The sequence below is a fragment of the Pundamilia nyererei genome, unplaced genomic scaffold, assembly GCF_000239375.1.
Source record: "Pundamilia nyererei isolate P.nyererei 1_Seehausen unplaced genomic scaffold, PunNye1.0 scaffold00234, whole genome shotgun sequence".
Classification (NCBI taxonomy): domain Eukaryota; kingdom Metazoa; phylum Chordata; class Actinopteri; order Cichliformes; family Cichlidae; genus Pundamilia; species Pundamilia nyererei.
In genome coordinates this window covers 376,137-391,507 of record NW_005187635.1, presented here as the reverse complement: position 1 = coordinate 391,507, position 15,371 = coordinate 376,137, and the positions used below count along the sequence as shown (strand labels likewise).

Sequence of the window (15,371 nt, the reverse complement as noted above, 5' to 3'; positions counted from 1 at the left end):
AAAATGTTGTTGTATAGAAAAGAAAAGCACAGATGTGATTAGAATAATTAGCTCTGTTACAATGTTATGCAACGTTGATTAAAAAAACTAAGGTTTTCGGTCCTCCTCATCCGTTACCCAGTGGTTATTTACAGCCGCGGTCGGATAACAGATTGCATATATAAATGCAAAGAATTTCACCTATGATATCAAGTGCTATTCAAAACAACCTCAGTAATTTCTGGATGCATTTGCATGTGTGTGTTTGCACCAGTGTGTTTCTGTGTGTTAAATGCAAGTCCTTGCCTCCCACTGCCAAATGTTTCACCATTTGGTCTCCCAGATAGAGAGGTGGCTGATAAATACTGTTATCTGTAAATGACTCATCCTCACTTTCAATATGGCACCAGGGCTCTTCATAGGGAAGTAAACTACTGTAAAGGTTCTCTGTATCAACAGCAATATGAACTATAGAGTAACGGGCAAAAGCAATATTCTATTGGTTTCGTTAGTCATCCATCCATCCATCCATCTTCATCCGCTTTATCCGAGGCCGTCCGCATTACTGCAGCTGCAGCCCCAATCCGTCTGTCGATCTCCGGCTCCCTTCTCCCATCACTCGCGAACAAGACCCCGAGATACTTGAACTCCTCCACTTGGGGCAGGAACTCATCCCCGACCCGGAGTGGGCACTCCACCCTTTTCCGGCTGAGAACCATGGCCTCAGATTTGGAGATGCTGATCCTCATTCCCGCTGCTTCACACTCAGCTGCGAACCGTTCCAGTGCGAGCTGGTTTCGTTAGTCATGCATAAAATATTGTCTTGTTAATTTTCAAATGTGGAGCTAACTACTGTGTGCAGTGCATGATTACATGATTGTTTTGTCATCAAAAAAAAGAAAAAACCCCCCACAAAATGATACGTGATGTTAAAATATTAAAACTGCACATTTACTGTCACAAGCAAAGATATCTATATGACGAAGGTTTACTGCTTTTATATCACAAGAATGAGACAAACACTTGTTAAAACTCCTTGACCCAACAACATATCAGTAATAATATAACTGTGATATTCTATTTTTGGTACATTAGGGGTAGCAGGGGCAATAATAACAGGGGTCATGCGAAAGAACAAATGAAGCAGTGGTCTACCTCTAAGAAGTGCTTTAGAGTCAGTTTGTCTGCAGACTAGAATAAAAATAAAGTTTAGTCATTTTAAACCTAAACAAATGCATGGAACAAACATTACGTTGAAATAAACAAATGCAAAAAATGATATGAATGGCAAGAGCAAGGTCTGCTCTGATCAAACTCAATTTTCACTTCTTTAAAGTAATTTTCAATAACCATTTAGGTCCTTTATTATTTTATTCCATTTGGTCTCAGCGTTAAAAGACAGAGAAGGGGAAAGACAAGAGGTCAGAAAACTGGACGATTATGTAAGCGCATGTTTTCTGGGGACAGTGCAACAGGGAGAGAGTCACCAAGAGTGCACAATAGTAGGTCAGATTGTGGCAAAGCATCCGCTGGGATTTATTCATATAGGCCAGTGACATTAGAAAATAACACATGCAGTGAAACTGAGAACTTCCTGGCACTGTGAACCCCCTTTAAAAGAATATGTGTGATTCATGTCTTCACGTCTGTGGCATATCTGTTTTTGATAACATGATCATAAAAAGATGCAGTTTTGTGTTGTGTCAAATTCTCTTTCTTTACAAAGGTTTCGAGGTCAAATCTTGATATAAATATAAAAAAAACAAAACCAGAGCAATTTTATGAAATAGTGACTGAAAACATATCACAGTTGTGAAATATTATGGACTGCAGGGTGCAGTGTATTTGTACAGAATGTACCCACATGTCGTACCCACATTGAGTTATAAATTGCATCACTTCATCCTTCGACTCCATTATCCAGGTCAGTGAAAGGCTTCCCGCAGGAGCTAATCACTGTCTCCACAATGTTCCAACACTCAGGAACCAAAGACAGTGATCGCAAACACACAAGAATAAATAAATTTAGTTATTCAAAATATTGTAGTATCCATATTATAAACATCTTTATTAAAGATTAAGCGTCATCGCTCTTGTATGAACACAATTTGTAAGAAAGAAGATGAAATTTTCCCAAACGTTACACATAATACGACTGCTTAAGTACTCAAAAAGCTCTAACTACAAACCTCATTCACCCAGCATGCTTTCTTTATCCAACATTCACACTCTGGCTTCATTGTCTTGCCCAAGGTTACTCAGGCAGGTAGGCTGGAGCACACTGGATCAAACCACTGACTGCTCTACCTACTGAGCCACAGCCACCCCTCGTTGTTCTCTTTCACTTTGCTTTTCATTCCTGTTTTTATGTACATTGTTCTCTCTTCTCTTTGCCTCACCACCTCACAAACACTATCAGATTTTGTGGTGTTGATGTCACACACGGCCTCCCTATGCTTTTTCACTGCTGCAGTTTCTTGTTTTTAAATGCCAAACACTTATATCAATACACGTGCAATACTTTAATAGGTTTGGTCACTGTTTTTTGTTCACTGGAAATAATAAGATGTTAACAGACTTGTAAAACTGATCTATACTATATCTATAGTGTATCTATACAGTATATCTATATCTATAGTATATAGTATATCTCTATTACTATAAGCAGATTAATATACGACAAACTAATCATTAGATGAAGCAGTGTTCTTTATTGCCTTATAGTTGCCTGCTGGGATAATTCAGAGTAATCACACAGCACATAGCTCAGCGGGTTTGCGTCAGCTCGTGTCCTTTCATTATTGCTTTTTTTCCAGTTAAATTAAAGAGACTTAAAAAGGGAATCAGTTTGCACCCTCATTCTCCAACCTAAATTTATGTGCTTGTAAGACTCTGAAATGAATTTCTAAGGAGCATAACGTTCTGTACTTTCTCTCGGTCATTTAGTTATTCTATTATTTCCATTGAACATAAGTCCAAAATTTTGAGACAGAAAATATGATATACAGCTCAGACTATTATGGTGGTTGTCTCCCACAACAAATGAAAAGAATAAATGCAAAATGTACACTTCCTGTAATTTCCACATCACTTGTTTTTGCCTGTTCCTCTTACCCACACTCAGTAGCCAGCTGAACCAGGCGTTCAGGGCACATAAAACATGTCAGAGTCCTCGTCACAGACTTCAAACACCTCTTTGAGCTGCTTCACAAACATCAGCAGGCTGACTTCTTTGTCCGTTTTTGTCTTTGTTCTTTCCTGTCGTTTCATTTGATCCACAGCAGACACACGACATCGTTTGAAAAACTGCAGCAGTGCATGTCCACGTGTGACGCAAACCTTGTGGATGTCGATGCCTGCTGCACGCAGAGGACGAGCGATGCTGGTGGTGGACAGTTTGGTGGAATTTCTCTCCCTCGTGAATCAGTTCTACTAAAGGAACGGGGTGAGGGGAAGAGCACAACTTTATTCATGAAGTTTCAATTTATTATACAAGTCATCTGCCAGTGGCTCCATAGTGTATCTAACAAGCAATAGGTCCCTGGTTTGATTCTGGAAGGAGACACATCCCTATGGTTCTGCATCAGGAGTGACAGGATTACCCATTGTGAATAAGGGTGTAGCTTATTCTTCTTCTTGTCTATAAATTTATTGTCAAGTTACAACATACCCCAAGTAACACAATATGGCTACACTCACTTATAAATTGCTACGCCAGACAAACTGGAGTGCAAGTTTGCACTTATACTACAAGGAAGAGACAGTTTTTTCACCTTCCAGTAAACAAAGAAGTTTGTGTTTTATTTAGACAAAAAAATGACTGAACACCAATAAAAGTTTAAAGTGCTGTTCAGGACTCTTCGTTTTGAATGAATGCATTTACTGCTCCTGCATATCTATTTGTATGAAATGTTAGCAGGCCTAATCTTCCTTTGACGAATGAGTAATGAAGTAGGGCTCTTCCGTGACTAACATAGTCAAGTTTGGAGATGTTGATTCAGTTTATAAACATCATGTTTCCTGCAGTTCTTGGATTAATCCCCCCCTCCATCACTTTTCTACCATCATCTGCAGATGTGGCTGTTCAAAGGTCTCCCCACACTTTTAAACTGTTTTTAGGCTAGGTTTTTTTTTTGGCTACTTTGATTCATCCTGTTCAAATAGGTACAGTAAAAGCACATAGCAAAGTGGCAGGAATAGAGTTTTATGACAGACAGCAGCACAGACAGGGATAACAGGGAAAACTGGGAACAGCTGTGTTAGTGGGTAGATAAGATCAGGAGATCAGTAGTTGCTGCTTCTTGAGAAGGCAGTCAGGTGACTAAACAGGGAAAAAAGTCCAGGGCCATCTGGTGGACAGATGGAAAACTCTGGTCCCAAAGTCCCTTCTGTTATACTTCTCTCACTGGCAGCAGTTTTAGGACTTTCAGCATCAGATTAGCAACACACCTGTTTCTGTAATATCAGAAATAGAAACTCTGTGACACAGGAGCACCTTCACCGAAACCACAACCTTCATTTAGTACAGGTAGTAGCAGCTGTGTGCTTTGTTCCCTTGACATCCTCGTCACATTCGATTTCTGAGGATTCAGTTTATGTACCTAGAGATATTTTCTTCTTAAGTTTGTGGTTTACTGCACTGCTGGCCAGCTGTTTCTTCCCATCACAACACACATGTGATCTGTGAAGTCTAAAGAAGGAAGTGTGTTTACTTCCCCCATTGCTTCTCAAGAGGATGTCATATGCATTAAGAAAACACAGAGCGGCCAAGTGAGAGAGAAAAAGAAGGAGCGAGAGAGATACACAGCCTATGTAGGTGTTTTCTTCACTTCAGTCGGTCTTGCTGATGCGTTAAGGATGCACTCAGTTAGTGGTGGACGATCATCCTGGGCATGTGCTCTGTTACTGGTCTCTCTCCAACTTTGGGGTAAGTTTCACGCAGTAGATGTTTCTTAGTATAGTGTTTTTGTCAAATTTTGATTTGTTAAGATTAACAATCACTATGATATGTGCCTGGTAGAAGATCTGTTAAATGTCTGCTAGGAGTAAAAAGTAATCGATGTTTGATTTCCATTAAATTTTTAAGTTTTGACACACACAAAAATGTCTTTTCGAGCCTATAATTGTACCTAATATTTAGGCACCCTATCTATCTAGAGTTTCCTATCTAGAGTTTCACAACTGATTTTGGTTTAGCTGTAATCACAAGCTTGGTAAAAAGTGAATGTCGACACATCTTGTAATGACCGCTGTGTTTTCCCATGTGTGTTAAGAAACCTGTTGCTCCATTCGAAGACACATTTTTGAGATTTAGCTGATTCCTGCTAAATGTTATAACCTTACTGTTACTTTATAGGACGACTTTCTGCTTCCACGACCTCGGTCACTCTTCCAGCTCCTACCCTGGAGATCTATTCGAAGTCAAAGGACTCCGTGGTCCTGGTCTGCCGAGCCCCCGAGGGTAACACTGGGGTTTTGTTCATGCTTTACGAGAGGAGAAAAAAGGTAGTTTAATATGTTCTTTTTTCAAATGAATGCATATTTTTGGAGCGTGTTGAGTTCCTCCTGAGCTGCAGCGATTTTATTGCTTTCTTTTTGTTTTATTCTATTGAGGTGGATTCTCGGGATCTGCCCTCTCATGTTGGAGAAGTTCAGTTTACTGTTAGGATACAAGAATGGGTCCCAGGCCAGAGTAAACTTTTCTGCTGTCTGTACAGGAGCCAGGAGGGTCACTACAGCGCATTCAGTCCATATTTGCAACTGGAGGACCAAAATGGTTTGTGTGTTTGATGGAAACTCTTATTTACAGCTCTGATTTTGACCTTCTTTTGCTTTAACAGAGACTTGGTTCTGATTTAAAAAGAAAAACACATCCTTCGCACACTTCATATTATATGAATTTATTTGTAATTAAAAAAAGGGAGAATTAAGATGACACGGGTCAATGAGTCGGATGTGGTCGAGGCTGTCGTTTTTCATTGTATTCAAAACGGAACAAATACGTTTTCTGTGTTAATCGGCTGGGTTAATCGGTAGTGATTCCACATGTGGTTTAAAACAATAAACACTCCCATCCGCTTCCACTCCAGCACAGCAAACACACTGCTGAATGCAGGTGCTCTCTGCGGTCTCTTATTGTCCTCCTCTCTGTGGGTGTGTATAGTGGTAGTTACATCCTGCTCTTCATAGAGAAACCACACACCCCCACACACAGAAACCCATGAAACACAATATCTACCGGCTTAAACTGTTGACAGTTACAAAAGGAAGTCTGACAAACCAGACGCTGGCCTATCTTCTTTTTCTTTTTTTGTTGTTGCAGCTTTTACTTTTATTGAGAGTCTAGAATTAATCTAGTAACAAAACATGGAGAGATAATGGCTTCCCCCTACTGTCTCCATTCCTTTTCTGTCATGTAGACACCTCCCTCCCACCTCCAGTCTTGTCTGTAGAGCCTTCCTCAGGTGAGGTCAAACGCGGGGACCTGCTGTCCTTCAGCTGCACAGTCCCGGCCCATCCACAGTCGCAGTCAAACAAACCGACAAGCTTCCTTTTGCTGAGGACCGCTAAACAAACAGGGACGGCATCTGTTATCCAGCAGCCCCGGGCTAGCCAGGTATCAAACTTCCAGCTGCAGCCGGGAGTCTTCACTGTGGGGCCAGTCAGGGGAGGAGAGGAGGGAGAGTACACCTGCCTCTATCAAATGACCAAAGAAAGCGGACTGGTTAATTCCACTGTGAGCAACATAGTTCCAATCACCATTACAGGTGAAGACGTATGACTTTTTGAAGCCTTTCTTCTGTGATGTTTTTTACATGTTAATGTGGTACTTGTAAATATTTTAGACCAAAAAATTGTATTTCAGGTAATGGATTCATTCCTTTAGGTAGAACATTAACACAAGAGGACTAAGACTTGTAAATATTGTTGCATCTATTCAATTTTTGTCATTTGTTTTCTGCCTAATTAGTAATCCAGTCATTTAATTATCTGAATACTATTTGCTCTTATTTCACGTGCTCCCAGACATCCTGCCGGCGCCCAATCTTCACCTTGAACAGCAGACAGATGTGTGGCATTTACTGTGCATAGGGTCTGCTGCATACCCCGGCGCTGTGTTCTCTCTCTACCTGGTGGATGGTGAATTTCCTGTTGCAACATTTCAGGCAAACATTTTCGCGCATCAAGCCACCTTCCCACTGCCTGTCCAGGACTCTCCAGTGGCTCTATACCAGTGCCAGTACAGTGTCCGACTGGGAGAGACATGGAGCAAGTCTGAGCACAGCAACCCTTTAACTGTAACCAAAGGTACGGACTTACACTTCTAATGGTATGTGAGTGGACTGACCTTTAGAGAAACTGCAGCTGATTCTCCCTTTTTTTTATATTTAAGGGAATTCCCCACCACCAACATCAACAGGTAGGCTATTAGCATGCCTTTTTTGTTGTTGTTGCTCTCATACCTAAAAGTTCTGCATAACTTCAACTGGTCTCCCTACCGGATCCTCACATAATAACACATTAGTCCACCTTAGAGTCACTTTTCAGTATGCAGAGCAGTCCATAAGAGCCCATAAACATGATGGTATTACCATAAAGGCCACATGACTGTGGTAACCAGGAAAATGTCTGCAAAGCTTGTTGCAGATGCGACAGGTTCTTTTGCGAAAGGATGTAATTTAATCTGAATCTGTTAAACTTAATTTATTACATTTATAATTTTTTTATTTTTTTTTAGAATTTATCAAAATACAAAATGCATCTTTTTCAATAAACTAAAAACTACATTTTTTTTTCTTCTTCACATTGGAATGGAGCTCTCCATTGCATTGGAAAATGATACTAGCACTTTAAATCAAATCTGTTGTAATACTTTACATTCTTCACAACTGGGTTTTTTAAGTATTTAATATTAATACTAGTTTGATGTTTGCAGATTCATTAAATCTGGACTGGCCTCTCGTTGTGGGCTCTTTGTCAGCCGCGGTGTTGATCCTCTGTTCTTTGGCAGTCGTGATCATAGTGGTGCACAGGAAAGGTATTTCACACAAAAGCTTCTGCTTTGTTATAAATATTCTGATGCTTCAAGCTATGTTTTCATGCTGATTTAATTGCCTTCGTTTGTGAAAGGCATTAATTTCTCTTTTCCTATTCATTTCACCCACTTTTAAAGTGAAAGCAAGAGCAGAAGAAAGACAGAAAAGGTACTGGTTTTCTTAATCGGTCTAAAAATGAAGTTATAATGAGAAATACAAAAGAAAAAAGCTACTTCTTTGAAGACGGCAACATACAATTGGATATTGTTGTAATACATGTGTGCTGCACTATTTTAGGGAGGATACGCAGTTCTGGTCTCAGGTTCACGCGAAGGATCATATAGTTGGTGAGAATTTCCCTTCAGAACCAAATTTCCCCTTCAGGATTTCAAGCTTATTCTGTTTTTATTCACGTCTCATTCATCCAAATTCTCACAGGCACAAAGCATTGCAGGAGTAATCAGCTTAATGAGACGAGTACTAATGACTGATTGATAATGTGACTAATGTGAGCTTGTTTATTATTCTTTTTCCTCAGACATTACACTCACACGTACAACCTTCCCTTCTGAGGTAAGTATTAACATCACCTAAACCTCCAGCTGCTAATATAAATTCTCAGGAGAGTCATCAAATGGAAAAAATATTTGCCCTTGTTCTTTCCTTTCTGTCAGAGGATTGTGAGCTAAACGATAAGGTTGTCTGGCTTTGTGTTAAACCGCTAGTCAAACCAACAGTTAGCCTCTGTCATGTCAAAAAGAAAGTTTTTACATGACTCTGCACTCCTGTGAAAAACCAACTGAACTCACTCAGTAACTCGTAGAACCAGGAAGAAATAACTTGAAGTAACTAGTTTCTATATTACTTCATCAGTCTCTCACATTCCTCTGGGGGAATTTTGTTTCACTCTTTTTAACAATGCTCTTTCAGTATGGTTAGGTTTTTGTGCAGTTATTTATGCACAGCTCTTTTAAGGGCCTGGCACAATGTTTCACTTTGACTGGGCTACTTCAAAACCTCGGGTCTTTTCTTTTTCCACTACTTGTTGTTGGGATCATTGCCTTGTTACATGAACCATGCAAATATACCCTCCATCATTGTGGTTAACAGTCGGTATTAGGTGTGTGTTCTGATATTCTTGGTTTGGTTTTCGCCAAAAATGGTGCTGTCCATGGTCAGACATCTCCACTTTGGTCTCATTTGTTTTTTCAGATGCAACATAACAAATCTAAGCTGTGCAGCCATGCCATGAACCCTTCCAAACAAGTCATATGTGCCAATTGAGATCTGTAGAAAAGCTTTTGGTGGTCTGACCTTGGGGTGACTTTGCTGGGACTTCCACTGCTGGGAACATTGTGTTAACATACTAGAATGCTCCACACAAAGTCAAAACTTCTGCTTTTATAGAGACAAGTTTTCACACCTATGAAGTTTGTTATAAATGTGAATTATCTGATACTTTAAATTGGATTTATTAACAAAAATAAAATACACTATACCATGTACTGCACAGTAAACCAATCCTTTAATCATGGTAGACTTTGCAATAGCAAAACTTCATGCTAACCTTCACAGGGACGTAGAAATAGGTCAGTTTAGACTCAGCTCTCTCTAATGCAGTTCTGCCTCTTTCTTTTGGAATTTCTGGTATTTCCAGGACTTTTTTGTTTCTGCTCTAGATTTACTCTGACAAACTATGGTAAACTTCATGAATCTGGTTGCTTTAAACACACGCACACACACTATAGCTAATCAACAACACCCCCTCCCAAGCATGCTGTCACCTCAAACCCACACCTACAGTATTCCTCATTAGCGCTGTTACACTGTGTTTGAGCATGTGTTTCATTAGCTGCAATCACTTTCATTAATTAGCTTAATGAAGGGCTCTCATCAGGCTAAAGTCTCTCTCCAGGCTCTCGCTGATATGCGCCGAAGCCATCTAAGAGGACAGAATGCGGCTGTCACCAGATGATGCAAAAAGTAACCAACCATTACCAAAAAGGAGATGTGTCTCCATCTCATCTGCTTCTTAAGCAGCAGTAGTTTAATCAGGATTCAGAAATGATTTTTTTTTTGTATTATATGTTGATTGTGACTCATATTATTACACTCTGTTGCTGCACAACGAGACAGAGATGATCATTTCATGTTGGTCAGAATCGTCTGATGTGAAACTGTTTCATTAGCTAAGGAGCTATGAGTCTGGAGGAGGGGAGGCCTGAAAGACAGAAATGAAACACAGAACTGCAAAAACACAAGCAGCTCATCTGAAATATGGCTACGTTCCAAACTGTGAAAAAGGGAACTTTAATGTCATGGGATAGAACAAGGGACAAATGAGGAACAAGCAAGGAACGTAACTCCACCAAGGCTGAACATTTCCTTCCACACCATGAGTTTAGTCCTGGGATTTAGGAGTATAACTGACTAAAAATTACGAAATCTCTAATATAACAGCGTGATATGTGCTTGTGAAATATATGGCACAAAATTCACAATCTGGAAGTCTGATAAGTCAGTCACTTTGGTAAAATATTCATGTAAATCTGTCCTTATTTTTCTTGAATTTTAAGATCAAATTTAGGAGAAAAGATCAATGATTGTAAGAAAACAACACAAATTACACAGGATTCAACAAAGTGCCAGACCACATATGGTTTTTAAGAGGACTATATCTGGAGGAATGACTAATATAATATATTCCATTGTGAAACCACCTAAGGTGTTTGTTGTGCTGTTTTAGCCATCCTGACATGCTAAGTTGCTGGTAGCTATGAGCAAACATGAAAATATTTTTAGCAGTGAAAGCAGTAGACAGGATATGAACTATGCCACAGGAAATTACATCAAGCTTAGATCTTTAATAGGTTGTCTGTTGGTGTTTGTTTGTGCGCAGGACTGGGTCAGCAGGGACACCGAAGCGACATCCAGAGCTCCTCTCTGGAACCCTCTTTCAACATTCACAACACAGATCCATTAGAAATGTTTGCCGCCACCCCTCCCCCTCTTTCCCTGTGAGCGCGTGTGTGAGTGTGCCTGCGTGTGTGTGTGTTTATTATCATAGTTTATCGATGTAGCATCAGTTGAAGGTTACACAGCAAGACAGGAAAGGATATTTCCTCAGTTCCTATTTCAAATGCAGCAGTAATTGTACAATTAGACAGGATGTGATGCTTGTTTAATGTTTCTAATAACTGAGCCAGTCTAAATAGCGATTTTATTATTGCTGTTATGAGGCTTGTTTTCTTCTGGAAGCAATTTCGATTTTTTTTTTAAATGTTTGGTTGTAAATAATTGTATTAAAATAAGAGCAAAACTGAAAAGATTTAAATGTGTCTTTTATTATCATAATGATAATAATGATAAAAGAAACTGACAAATATCATCTCATGACTGTTTCACAAGTTGCAATGTTTTTACGTTGAAAGTTTAGCCTTGATCTTGGAAAAAAGCCGCTGACAGAAAACTCTCACGTCAAGGTCTGTTTGGAAAGTGCTCTGGAGATTAGAATTATTATACAGGATCTTCACCATCAGATGGAGTTTAGTCTAAAACTCAAGCTCGTCATATGAGATTGTTTTGACAGATGCCATGTCTCATGTGTATCTGTGTCATCTTATAATAATCTCCCGTGTCCGACTGCACAGGCTTCACGTTTATTATAATTTACAGCATTTCATAATGATACACAGTGCATTTGACAGGCTTACAGTATATGCCAGCACAATATTTACTTTCTCAAAAAAGGTGCTTATTTGTGTTACCAAATCCTCACAACTTTTCTAGGTAAAAAATTCAAGCAGGTTGCCTAATCTTGCAACCTTGGTTTGTTATACAGTATATCTGCATTTATAACCGGGTACAGGTCAGGACACGGACTAATGGTGTGTTGCATGTATTTATGATACATTGCATAATGAGTGTGAAGGAAAAGGCAACCAAAAAGTTAACTGATCTGCTGTAGTTTTGTTAGATGTTCTGTAGAGGGCACTGTTTCTGTAACTTTTCAATGTTTAAATCATCTTGCAGGACAACAGAACAACTGCAATTTGTCAAGCCGATCCCCTTTATGGTGACATAACAGGTCCCCGAACACGGGACCTGTTATGTGACCGGTTATGAGCCTGACATGCATGAAGCCAAGCGCTCATGTAACTCGAGAACTACAAGTCTTACTTTTATGGCATGTGACGATAGGACGAGTGCTATAATCATTATGAGCCCTCATATATATGTTTGAGAGTGAGCGTGCTGAGAGTAAGTAAAAGCAAGAAAGTAAAAGGCCTCAGGAGGGAGCTACACCTCCCATCTGTTTATGCAGGTTTTATGGTGGACAATAATTTGGCACAGACAAGCTGTCACCATATCTCAGAAAGCGGTGAGAAGCCAACTTGGTCTTAGACCTTAGTTTTATTACATTTTTACCACAGCGTGCACAGAGCAGAGAATGTATCATTTCACTTCCCCTTCCTGCACCCTGGGAAACACACATGAGAAGCGAGGATGGACTCAAAGGCTGAAAACGCTGTCTGTTTGTCCGGCTCATATTAATATCTGAGTCATACCTTACTCCCGTGTGGTCACAAGCAAGCGCGTGCATGTACAGCTTAGATATTCAGATCCAGACAACAGCATTGAGCAAATCTGTTCAAATGAGAGGCAGAATAACAATTCGATGCCTCAGTGATGCCAGTTCAACATGGTCATGAACTTAAGTGGCACCTTAAATTGCCCACATGCCTCACCTTGTTACCATATGTAACACTGTGAATTATGAGTCAGGCTGATATGAAATGACATCCTGAATCTTGATACTGATGATATTTGTCCTTTCGGAGATGCTGGACCAAATATGAGGGAGCTTTAGGTTCATATTTTCATTTAATGTGATGCAATGCACTTGATATGTATTTGAGGTGTAAAGTAAGGGTAAGCGGTGCATGATTACCTTCAACAGATTATTCCAAAACAATATGCTGCTGCTTCTGACATTTTCTGACTAATTCATTTTAGCTCAAGGCCAGTGATTGCCAGTTCACCCGTATCTTTCAGTGACTCATGGGAACACTTAAAAACACAACTTATTTAATGTTTTACAGTATGCTACAAGTCCAAAGGCAAATGTGAGTCGCTAAGCCTAACTATATTCCACAACCTTTAAAAGTATTTTTAACTGACAGCACAGTGAACTTTATTAATAGATATTAATCAGTAACCCGTGAGTAATGAGCCTACTTGCTCATTCATTAGAAGACTATATTATTTCAAGACTGAGATGTGTTTGCAGTGAACACACATTAAATAGGTCCACTCCTCCTCTCGGTAAACAGACGGAACGGAATCAAGTGGGTTTATGTAATATCAAGGTGTAAAATAAATGTTTATTCTCTGTGACTCAGCTATGCCATTTATCCCCTCCTCTCCCAAACATCAAAACAATGGAACACACCCACCCAAAGGCCCGCATGTAATGAAATCAAAAGAATAATTTCTGAAACCTCTGCGTTATCTATTCATGGTACACAAACGTATGACACATAGAGACTGTGCCTGGTGATTCCAGTATCTGTCATCAAACGCCCGCTATTGTGTTTGAATTGGGAATTGTATTAAACTGACTAATTGGTACACATGTAAGGTCCACACCTGGGTCATTGAGTTACACAAACCTGGCCAAAAATGTGTGGTGGGCCCACGCCAATACAGAATAGTCATAAATGTATTTTTCTCAAAAAAGTAACAGTTACGCCTTTGTTGAACTCTTTAAAGTGTTTATTAAGTATGCTTTAAAGTGGTCAATGATTGGATAATGAAGTAGCCTGAGCTTTTCCAAAGTGTAGTGGTTTACACATTGCCTAACAGGAAAAGTAGCTCTTCTTTCCCTCAATCTGCTCATGTTCACAGCCTCAAGTGTTTAAACAATTATTCATGTGCAAGTAGACCTCAGAGAGCTTTTCTCTTAAAAAGCAGCATTTTGGGATCCACTTAGAAATGGAATAAACGAAGAGAGAAATACTCCCCGGATATTTATTCCTACAGTTGTGAAGGGCAGAAGGACTTCCACTGATGAGGGCAGGCTGGCCTCTTCATTTCACTCCAACCAGAGTCATTACTTAGCAGCTCTTGCTCAAACCAAAGTCTCAGGTGATGTTCACAGTGACTGTGAGCTGCTGCTAAAGTGTTCAGCACCTTTAAAGTAAACTGGAAATTTGCATCCTGATTTTTTTTTTAAATGGCAATTTCCACAAAAGCTTTCATTTTTTCTAGTTTGGAAATCTGATTTTTGCTTGTTTCATTCATTTTGGTTACACTCTACCAGTCACGGCTGAGTTTGGGAGAAACTATTCAGCTCGGGAGTGCAGGGGAGAAAGAGGCAGATGAAATACAAACAACTGTACCCATGATATAATTTTCTTATGATAAAGAAATATATCTATGTTTTAAAAAAAAATGATTTCAAGATCTCAAGTTTAAGAGAATTTGCTTATTGAGTGGGCCCAAACTGTGCATGGACCCATGCCCACTGAATAATCCTACCCAGGTAAATTCATGTTTTCCATGACTACAGCCACAGGGGCTGTTAAGAAAAGACGAGGCAAAGGTGGAATCTATTATTGTTATTGTCAGTACAATTACAAATTTTACTTTGATCTTAAGGGCATTTTGGTTGAAAACCCATTTGGTGATCCTTGTGTGCATGTTTGATTAAATCCACGGCTTCTATTAAATGCCTTGCTGTGGCATGAGCGTATGGGTCATTTGGCTGGATGAGCTAATAAAGAACTAAATACATAGATTTGCTTTAAAACAGCTGGAATATTGTTGTTGCTAGTCTAGACTAAGTTCACTCCATGTAATATTGGCTGGGTTTATTTCTAACAGTTCTATAAGTTAATCGCATTTTGTGTGAAAACGTGACATAGTCTAAAACTATGAATGGCAAAATGTAAAAACTTTTGTTTAAAGGGCATAAAGCAGCAAATTCTTACAAGGTAAATAGCTCATAATGCCCTTCATGTCTTCTTATACTTTTGTCCTCTTGACAAAGAGTTATTACAAGAGCAGTGACTAATCCTCTAAACATGGACAGTCTCACACAATGCTGCCACGATGACTTTGTGCCAAGAGGACTTTGGAAGCCAGAGATAACGAAATATCATGGAAATGACTTGATAATGAGCTTGTGATACATGTGTATGCAGCACAACTTCGAAAAAGTCAGATTACATATCAGAATGACTGATAAAATGTAAAATGAAACTTGCCTGGCCGGCTTTGACGCTTTCACATAACATAGAGAGAAACATCTTTGATGGTTTACTTTTTATTCTGAGGTAGCAAAGCAAACTGTGT

At 39.4% G+C, this 15,371-nt stretch overlaps 1 protein-coding gene across 2 annotated transcripts; it reads left to right on the top strand.

The window, feature by feature from the left end:
- Positions 1-4,715: 4,715 nt before the first annotated feature.
- On the top strand, positions 4,716-11,328 carry LOC102198585 (uncharacterized). 2 transcript variants are annotated; one of them, XM_005748944.2, is made up of 11 exons: positions 4,716-4,906; positions 5,336-5,484; positions 5,593-5,755; positions 6,399-6,746; positions 7,006-7,287; positions 7,373-7,398; positions 7,912-8,017; positions 8,153-8,183; positions 8,313-8,362; positions 8,554-8,588; positions 10,915-11,328. In XM_005748944.2, exons 1-11 carry the CDS (start codon positions 4,837-4,839, stop codon positions 10,996-10,998), a joined length of 1,344 nt encoding a protein of 447 aa, XP_005749001.1. In that variant the 5' UTR covers positions 4,716-4,836; the 3' UTR covers positions 10,999-11,328. The 2 variants fall into 2 exon arrangements, with proteins under 2 accessions (XP_005749001.1, XP_005749002.1); XM_005748945.2 differs by having other exon boundaries at positions 7,373-7,399; positions 7,916-8,017.
- The last annotated feature ends 4,043 nt before the right edge of the window (positions 11,329-15,371 follow it).